At 42.3% G+C, this 10,639-nt stretch overlaps 1 protein-coding gene across 1 annotated transcript in view; it reads right to left on the reverse strand.

Annotated features, from left to right (window-relative positions):
- Positions 1–939: 939 nt before the first annotated feature.
- AK5 (adenylate kinase 5) overlaps positions 940–10,639 on the reverse strand; it is a 245,420-nt gene continuing 235,720 nt past the window's right edge. Inside the window, exon 14 of the mRNA XM_007458720.1 lies at positions 940–1,077. Within this exon, the coding sequence (XP_007458782.1) occupies positions 1,009–1,077 (69 nt within the window). The 3' untranslated portion in view covers positions 940–1,008. The remainder of the gene's footprint in view (positions 1,078–10,639) is intronic.

Genomic DNA, 10,639 nt, shown 5'->3' on the forward strand with positions numbered 1-10,639 from the left:
CATTGGTTTTAACGTATAATTCCCCAAATGCACCACCAGGTTTAGAAGAGACTAGGTTATTAGATAATTTATCCAATTTGTTCACTTAGCCAATACAACACTATTCCAAGTAGCCAGTATCATAGAAATGAATAGAGAAATGTTACCGGTGACTAGTCTAGATTTGGTATCTTGGAAAAGCTATACAATTTCACATATAAAAAAGCTCTTGGGCTTCCCTGGTGGCGCAGTGCTTGAGAGTCCGCCTGCCGATGCAGGAGACGCGGGTTCGTGCCCCGTTTCGGGAGGATCCCACATGCCGCGGAGCGGCTGGGCCCGTGGGCCATGGCCGCTGAGCCTGCGCGTCCGGAGCCTGTGCTCCGCAAATGGGAGAGGCCACAACAGTGAGAGGCCCGCATAACGCAAGGAAAAAAAAAAAAAAAAAAAAAGCTCTTATCACATTTTTTCAAATTTAATCAAATTTCTTATGAACAATTTGTGTTGTCTCATCAACCCAATCTCTTCAGCTCTGAGCTGGATGAGACTTGAGGAGACGTCCAGAGGAAGGGGCCCAGGCCTGCCCCCCATCTTAAGGGCCTTAATCAGGTAACAAGAGATAGATCTTCAGAAGAGGAAGGAAGATGTGATGGGGCATTAGGGTTGCTAACTCCTCCCTATCTGCAGAGAGTAGAACCGAATGATCAGACTAGTAAGTCCTGAAGGCACAACTGACACAGATGGGCACTGCACTGCTGTTCATGTACTAATTTAGCTCAGAGGTGATAGAAAAGGGTGCTGCTGTGAGTGCAGACAGCTGTCTGACTTAGGAAGAAAAAGTTGGATAATACCAAATACACCATGCATGATTTCCAGACACCTCTCAGGTCAAGCTGGGAAGCAAACAGCAATGTCAGGATTTGGGGGCAGGGGGCATACAAAAGGTTTAAATGGAAACATACAGTGTTAAGGGATGAACTTTTAATAGTTTTCTCTGTCTCCACTCTCCTTAACATACATGCATTTTTGCCTTCAGAAAATAGAGTCAATAGCTGTGCAGAGTTGAAGAAAAACTTCCTCTGGTGTCCCCTCTGCATTTATCTATGTTAAAAAGGAAAGAAAGAGAAAGTTAGTCTTAAGAAATGTTTGTAAATAAGGCCACTTTTAGTAATAAAAAAGATTACCTGCTTATAAGTTGCTGTGCAAAATTTTAAAACACAGGACTCCAAAATCACAGAGAAAAGAGTAGTTGTTTAAAAACTAGGTGCCTAATTAAAAAAACAAGACACGACTACACACCTATTAGAATGGGCAAAATCTAAAACACGGCATCAAATACTGGTGAGGATGTGAAGCAACAGGAACTCTCATGCTTTGCTGATGGGAATGCAGAAGGGTACAGTCACTTGGGCAAAGAGTTTGGCAGTTTCTTACAAATTAAACATTCTTAGCATATGATCCAGCAGCCTGTGCTCTGGTACTTACCCAAAGGAGTAGAAAACGTATGTCCACACTAAATCCTGCACACATGTTTATAGGAGCTTTATTCATGATTGCCAAAACTTGGAAGCAACCTAGATGTCCTTAGGTGAGTGGATAAATAAACTGTGGTACATCCAAACAATGGGATATTATTTAGTGCTCAAAAGAAATGAGCTCTCAAGCCATGAAAAGACTTGGAGGAAACTTAAATGCATATTACTAAATGAAAGAAGCCAATCTCAAAAGGCTGCACACAATATGACGTAATGGAAAAATGGCAAAACTGTGGAGACAGTAGAAAAGATCGAGAGCTGGGGGGAGAGAGGAATGAGTAGGTGGAACGCAGGATTTTTATGGTAGTGAAACTATACTGTGTGATATTATAATGGTGGATACATGTCACTATACATTTGTCAAAACCCATAGAACGTGCAACGCCAAGAGTGAACCCTGATATAAACTATGGACTTTGAGTGGTAATGATGTGTTGATGTAGGTTCATCAGTTATAATGAATGTGCTACTCCTGTGTGGGATATTTTTGTTCTGGGGGGTTTTTTTTGGCCGCACCGTGCGGCTTACAGGATCTCTGTTCCCCGACCAGGGATTGAACCCAGGCCCCCTGCAGTGAAAGCTTGGAATCCTAACCGCTAGGCCACTGGGGAACTCCATGTGGGCTGTTGATAGTGGGAGAGGTTGAGTGTGTTTTGGGACATGGGGAATATGAGAACTCTATTTTGTGCTCAATTTTGCTGTGAACCTACAGCCCGTCTAACAACAACAGCAAGAGCTAGGTGCTTATTGAGGTAGATAAAGTACTGTTAAAGGTCACGGAAAGGCTTTGAGTTAGTTAAAATGAGACTTCTGAGTGTTCTGGAGTGTTTGGAGCAGGGTAGGAATAGGGCAGAGGTTGGGGCATGAGAAGGATGGGTGTGGAAAAGAAAGCAAAAGTTGAGACCTCAACTTGCAGGTGTGCTAAGTGCTAAGGGCAGAGCCCTCTTGGAGACTGTTGATATGCCAGGGCAAGGACCCAACAACAGAGGAAGTAGGAGGGAGCTGATTTCCCGGGCATGAAGGCACTAATACCCCCTCCTCTCAAAATTCCCTAACATCGTGCCAACCACTGAGATTTGTCCCACCACACATGTCGCATCCATAGAAAGTAGAGGCCTGGTGATGCAAATGAGACTCATGGAGGGGGTGGGGTTGTGAGCTTGCTAAAATGCAGCTTTTTCATACTTCATCTCCAGAGGTTCTCATTTGGTGAGTTTCGGCTGGGCCTTCTAATCCGCGAATTTAATCAAGTTCTACAGATGATTTTGATGTGGGTCATCTCAGACCACACTTTGAGAAACTCTAGATGATTGCTTCAGTTCCTGTCTACCTTCTTTGTGCAAACGAGTTTTGATTTCACAACCCCTGAGATTCCAGAGGTAGAATGAATGCTCAAAAGGGGAAAAAAAAAAAAGTACACATTTAGGGACTTCCCTGGTGGTCCAGTGGGTAAGACTCCACGCTCCCAATGCAAGGGGGCCCGGGTTCAATCCCAGGTCAGGGAACTAGATCCCACATGCCACAGCTAAGAGTTTGCATGCCACAACAAAGATCCTGTGTGCCACAACTAAGACCCGGCACAGCCAGATAAAAAAAAAAGTACACGTTTAAATATCCTAGAAAATAGATAATAACGATGTTTGTACAAGCATTGTTTGTAGTAGTCCCAAACCGGAAAAAGTGCAAATGTCCATCAGCAGTAGATGGATAAATAAATTGTGGCACAGTCATATAATGGAATACTATAGTAATGGAAAAAACAAACAACTACAGCTACATCCAGCAACATGGATTAATCTCACAAGGTTGAGGGAAAGAAACAAGTTGAAAAACTATGCATTCAGTACGATTCAATTTATATGAAGTTCAAAAATGACCAAAGCCAAATTATATCGATTAGGGATCCATACACAGATGATAAAACCACAGTGAACCAGGGAAATAATTATCATAAAAGTCAGGATGGTGGTTACTTCCTGGGGAGAAGAAAGGAGATTTGCTTGGGAGGGAGAGACATGTGGCAGAACTTCTGTGACTGCTGTTTCTTGACCTGCATGGTGATTACACGGTGTTCATTTTATAATTCTTCAAATTTTACATATAACTTTTACGCATTCCTGTATGTATGCTGTATCTCACAACAAGGAAAAAATAAAACCTAAAAACATTTTTTCAGCTTCTACCCCTCTTCCCCATAAACATATCATACTTGATCCTTACAGGAGGGTTAAAGAGCAACCCGCAGTTGGTTTGTCTCCCTGGCTGGCGGCTCTCCATCTGGGGGGCAGGGACTTTGCTGTTTTCTGTCCCTCATAGCATCTTGCTTGTTGCTTTACCTCTTCTTCCTTTCCCTTTCAACCAACAAACATCTTCTGGGTGCCAACAATATATTACGTGCTGGAGAAACCACGGTGAAATGGACATAATGGTCCTGCTCTCGAGCTCACAGCTCAAGGGTAGAGACAAACAACAGGAATTCACGCTGTTGTCAGGTAAGCACAGGAGCTCTGGATAAAGGGATACTTTACACCATCTTGGGAGGGCAGGAAGCTTCCTGAGGAAAGTTGTCGTCGTCATCATCATTAAAAATAATACACTTTACTACTAATGAAGCATAAGTGCTATTTTTTTTCACTTCCACCCTTACTTTACTTTCTCCCTTCCTTTTCTCCCCTCCCTCCTGCCCTCTCTTAATCCCGTCCATCCCTCCATCCCTGCTTTGCTCACTCCCTCACTCCCTACTGGGCTTCCTCCATCTATCACACATCCCTTTTCTGCTCCTCTCTCATTCCCTCTCCTCTCACTTGCTGCCTTCTTCCACCCCCTGCTCCATCCTCCCCTCCTCCCTAGCACAAGTGCTTTTAAACAAACAGGTAATTCTAACAATGATCTTAGGCGACAGGTATTGTTATCCCCATTTCACAGATGATGAAACTCAGGTCCTGAAAGACGAATTAAATTTCCCAAGGTCATACAGCTAAGCAAGTGTCAGACATCTGGTTCAAACCCAGGTCTCTGACTCCAAAGTCCTTGTACTTGTTGACTACATCCTTGTATATTACATCCACCAGTTCAAAATAGCTGGATGGTTGAACTTAGTGGGAGTAGCAAGGAGTGAAGCTGGAATAATAAAAAGAGGTTGACTATAAAGAGGCTAATAGACTGTTATATAAGAATAATGGGGAGTCGGGTAATGGTTTTTAAGGAATAGGTTGACATAATCAAACAGAAACATTTGTTTCCTCAGAGATTGGCTCTAGATAGGTATCTAGAAAGTATCCTCTAGATATCCAGTGATCCCACTCCTGGGCATATATTTGGAGAAAACTATAATTCGAAAAGATATGTGCACCCCAATGTTCACAGCAGCATTATTTACAATAGTCAAGACATGGAAGCAACCTAACAGATGAACCTGATGCAGATGAACAGAAGCAACCTGACAGATGAATGGATAAAGAAGATGTGGTACATATATACAATGGAATATTACTCAACCATTAAAGAAGAGTGAAATAATGCCATTTGCAGCAACATGGATGGACCTAGAGATTATCATACTAAGTGAAGTAAGTCAGAAAGAGAAAGACAAATATCATGATATCGCTTATATGTGGAATCTAAAAAAAAATGATGCAAATGAACTTATTTACAAAACAGAAATAGACTCATAGACATAGAAAATAAATGTATGGCTACCAAAGGGGAAAGGCATGGGGGGGGCGTCAATTAGGAGTTTGGGATTAAAATATACACACTACCTTATGTAAAGTAGATAACCAAGGACTTCACTGCTGGTCCAGTGGTTAAGAATCCATCTTGCAATGCAGGGGACCCCGGTTCGATCCCTGGTCGGGGAACTAAGATCCCACATGCCTTGGGACAACTAAGCCCTCATGCTGCAACTACTGAGCCCAGGTGTCACAACTAGAGAGAAGCCCACGCACCACAATGAAGAGCCCGCGTGCTGCAACGAAAGATCCTGTGTGCCGCAACTAAGACAGAAAGCAGCCAATAAATAAATAAATATTTTTTAAAAATTAAATAAAATAGATAACCAACAAGGACCTACTGTATAGCACAGGGAACTATACTCAATATCTTGTAATAACCTATAATGGAAAAGAATCTAAAAAATGAATACAAATATATAACAATCACTTTGCTGTACACCTGAAACTAACACATCGTAAATCAACTGTATTTCAATTAAAAAAAAAAAGTACCCTCATTTTCCCATTCCTTCTTCCCTTTTCTCACAGAAACAGGCTATTGTAGGAGCAGAAACACACTTTTGGAGCCCATTTTCTGACCCACTATCTGGACTTTATAGAAAGATATGGATTCTCTCTTGTAAAAGCTGGGCAACTTGGTTTCAGAAACGAGGGCTAATGAGCGCAAGCATCTGAAGGGCGACACTTGATACTTTCTGACGTCTGAGACTGAGAGGCAGAAAGCTTTGCAGCGGGTTCTTGTCAATCAGGCCAAGGCTGATGTTTGGGGGAAGCTGCAAGCTGGGCTGAAGGAGTGAGTCATGCCCCGGAGCTTTAGCTGGGCCATCTCCCGCTTCTATTTCCATCCAAAACCTCCCTCTTCATTTTGCTTTGTGGCTTAAATCCAGGCCTTTATTTATTTAATTAAATAAAAGAAAGCTGCTCATTGCCATCCAGAGTCACATGCTGTGGTGTGTGCCTCTGTGGAGCCCAAGGACGTGAGGAGATTTCAAGACAGAATCAAATAATCAGACTTTCTAGATGCAAAAAGCAGCCTTTGACTTGGGTGAGTGGGAAATATATGAAGTTAATCTGAGACCCTCATTAGGCCCAAGAAGCAGAATTCTGAGAACAAAAATTGAGAGGCAATGAGATAACATCTTTTTTCTTATAGAAGCTCTGTGTGTGTGTGTGGAGGGGGGGAAGGTATAGACTGGATTTTTATGGAGCAAAAGAGCCCAACTGAACTGAGTGGGATCAAAGCCCTCTGTCTACTCTCCAGATTTCTCCTTCAGTTCTTCAGAGATGACCTGATCATTTCCTGAATGTCATCTAATTCCCACATGGGGAATGTTTTAAGAGAACAACAAGTGGCTTTTATATTTTCATATATAACTGTGGAACTCATAGGAAATGGAAAAGAACCAACTTCCTAAGTGCTTTCTAAGCTATAGGAACTATTCTCGGTGCTTACAACTTGAGCAAATTTAAATGAGCTCACAAGGTGCTAGTGTTTAGTCCTTGATGAACAGATAAGAATCCTGTGTAATTAGCATACTAATTGCACAGTGTGAAGAGAACTTCCTCAGCAATTGTGCAAACTCGAAAATAAGGTGTCCTCCCACATACGGTAAGTTTTCACCCCGTAATCAATGTGATAATATTAATTTACAGCAACCCTCTTTTCCCATGAAGAGTAAAAGTAAGTTTCATGATCTTTTCCCAAAGGATCTCCAATTCTGAATCAGCAGAGTCAGAATGTATGAGGTTTTAATATATTTAATTTAATTGAAAACCAGGTGAGTGGATTTGCTTCTGACTTGAAGAATTTATCACTTTTGGTCTGAGACTTGATATAAAATCCTGCAGTAAGTGATACCCTGATCAATATACAAAAGATTTTTTTAAATAAAAAAACTAAAGGCAAGTGAACAGGAAATATGATTAAATTTTTGAGGTTTCACCTGACTTCAGGAAGGAAAAGTAGAGCAGTCAGAGATAGTATTTCTGCCCAGCCATCAGCAGAACAGATTGCAAATTAGGAAAGTAGTTACACCACCTTGGGAATTGCACGTTTTGTTTACTCTTTAGTTCTATGAATTTCTGAACCGTAAAACAGTTGGCTGGGGCATATACCCTGAGGAAACCATAATTCAAAAAGAGTCATGTTGGGCTTCCCTGGCGGCTTAGTGGTTGAGAGTCCACCTGCCGATGCAGGGGACACGGGTTCGTGCCCCGGTCTGGGAAGATCCCACATGCCGCGGAGCGGCTGGGCCCGGGAGCCATGGCCGCTGAGCCTTCCCGTCTGGAGCCTGTGCTCCGTAACGGGAGAGGCCACAACAGTGAGAGGCCCGCGTACCGCAAAAAAAAAAAAAAAAAGAGTCATGTACCACAATGTTCATTGCAGCTCTATTTACAATAGCCCGGAGATGGAAACAACCTAAGTGTCCATCATCGGATGCATGGATAAAGAAGATGTGGCACATATATACAATGGAATATTACTCAGCCATAAAAAGAAACGAAATTGAGTTATTTGTAGTGAGGTGGATGGACCTAGAGACTGTCATACAGAGTGAAGTAAGTCAGAAAGAGAAAAACAAATACTGTATGCTAACACATATATATGGAATCTGAAAAAAAAAAAAAAAGGTTCCGAAGAACCTAGGGGCAGAACAGGAATAAAGACGCAGACGTAGAGAATGGACTTGAGGACACGGGGAGGGGGAAGGATAAGCTGGGACTAAGTGAGAGAGTGGCATGGACATATATACTTTACCAAATGTAAAATAGCTAGTGGGAAGCAGCCACATAGCACAGGGAGATCAGCTCGGTGCTTTGTGACCACCTAGAGGGGTGGGATAGGGAGGGTGGGAGGGAGGGAGACGCAAGAGGGAAGAGATATGGGAGGGAACGTATGTATATGTATAGCTGATTCACTTTGTTATAAAGCAGAAACTAACACACCATTGTGAAGCAATTATACTCCAGTAAGGATGTTAAAAAAAAAAAAAAAACAGTTGGCTGGTTCAAACACTGCCCAGATGGAGTGTTTTTCCTGAATTTTCCCATACTGTTCAAAACATTGCTTGAGTTTCATTGGCGCCATGGGGCTCCTGGGAAAAAGCCAAGCTGCTATTGAGTGTTTTATGATGATTGTGTGGGTATTGGCCACCTTTTTCCTCTTCTAACCTGGTCCTCTGTTCAACCAGACAGAGCTCCACACCACAGGGATCCCTCACAGCCAGAGGAGAGCATGGTGCCCAGCCACGGCCAAGCTCTTCACATGCAGCACTTGTGCACGTCTCTGGACAATCATTAGATGCACTTTTCCAAAGTCGGGGTCATGGAAAAGGCTGCCCCTGGGGAGTGGTCCATTTCAGAGATCTGGTCAGGCCACACATTCCTCCTCACTCTTAAGGCCTTAGAAAGAAGGAGGACTACGTACACCTTTACTTTAGAGAGCTTTAAGGACAAGCTTTAGCAAAAATACAAGGATGATTCATAATCTGCACATTAATGATGGTTCTATACACAGGACTTCCCAAAGTACCAGCAGTTTGTCCATTTAAAATGTTACCTGCTACTCCCTTTCCTTCTTTCTCTTCCTCTCAATTCTGTCTGTAGTTTAAATTTGAGTAACAGATCTTTTCAGAGACATGAAAAAAACAAAAAAACAAAAAACTGTCCTTTCTTAACGTGACTTTTCTAAAACAGATCTGATCAGCCCTGTCCCTGCTTGAAATTAGTGGTTCCCTTCATTACTTGCAGTACTTAGTTCAAACTTTCTAGAAGAGGCTAGAACTATCCAGGATACAGTAAACACTAGCCACAGGTAGCTACTGAACACTTGAAATGTGGCTAGTATAAATGAGGAATTAAGTTTTTGATATTCTATAATTAAAGTGAATCTAACTTTTAAAACTAATATTTGACTCAATTATTGGAACATTAAAAAATATATTTGGGGCTCCCCTGGTGGCGCAGTGGTTGAGAGTCCGCCTGCCGATGCAGGGTACATGGGTTCGTGCCCCGGTCCAGGAGAATCCCACATGCCGCAGAGCGGCTGGGCCCGTGAGCCATGGCCGCTGAGCCTGTGCGTCTGGAGCCTGTGCTCTGCAACGGGAGAGGCCACAACAGTGAGAGGCCCGCATACCGCAAAAAAAAAAAAAAATATATATATATATATATATTTGAATAAGTTGGGTATGTGAAATCTACCTTTTCAACTGGAAATTTTATGAGATACAAATACCCTTCTAGTATTTCTGATGAAAATTTAGAATCTGAGTTGAGATTTTGAAGACATAGATTGAAAACAGAATATAAAACCATCTCATTAATGATTTTTATATTGATTACGTGTTAAAATGATAACAGGCTATATTAGGTTAAATAAAATATATTGTTAAATTAATCTCACTTGTTTCTTTTTACCTTTTTTTGGTTAATGCGACTGCTAGGAAATTGTAAATTACCTATTTGGCCCAGATTATATCTCTGTTGGACAATGCTGATCTAGAATATTTATTGTATGAAGGAGGAATGAAGCCTCTACTTTGCTTTTTAGTCAAGTCTTCCCCCCACTTTAATCCATCTGTGCACACTACGTCCTGTGCTAGCACTCCTGGTCTCCTTCTCATGTCAGAGCCTTGGTCTGCTCCCTTCCATCTGGCTCGAACTTCTGCTCATCCTTTAGGACCCAGCTCAAATGTCTGCTTCTTTCTGAAGCTGTTACCTACCTTTCCAGACCCAAGCTTTTTTGCTCCAAAAGTCCTGGAACATTCTGTAAATCCTATTACTATTGATACATTTACAACCTTGCTGTGGGTGCAGAGTTTCATCTGTCTCTTTTCCTCTCTGAATACCCAGCACTAACCACCCAGCATTTGGACATTGGAGATGCCCCATAAATGTCTGCGGACTATATCAAGGACCTTAGAAGAAACAGCACCAGTTCTCTGCTGGTAGGATCCGTGGCAGTGACTACTGCAGAGGTTCTGAGTTAGGATGGAGCCCAATGAAGGGACTGCCGTGAGCTGGGTAAAAGCCAAACCTAAACCCGCCATGTGATGAGAGCAACCACAGAGGAAGACAATCAGGAATGTGTATAGAAGAGAGCAAAAGTCTGGCGTTCTCTTCTGCCTGCTGTCCTGGGAGGAGACAAGGCTGCAGTGAGCACAACTCAGTTCACCAGGACCACAGGGGTGCAGAGAATACTGTGCCGAATCAAAAGCTTTTTGTGGGAATCTAGTGAAGGCCTGACAATCAGAAAGGGAGCGGGGTGGAGAGAAGAGTATTTCAAACAGACTCATAAGGAATGGGTTTCTTTTTTTTTTTTTTTTTTTTTTTTTTTTTTTTTTTTTTTTTTCTCACTGTTGTGGCCTCTCCCGTTGCGGAGCGCAGGCTCCGGAC

This window comes from Lipotes vexillifer, unplaced genomic scaffold (genome assembly GCF_000442215.2).
Source record: "Lipotes vexillifer unplaced genomic scaffold, Lipotes_vexillifer_v1.1 scaffold419, whole genome shotgun sequence".
Classification (NCBI taxonomy): Eukaryota; Metazoa; Chordata; class Mammalia; order Artiodactyla; family Lipotidae; genus Lipotes; species Lipotes vexillifer.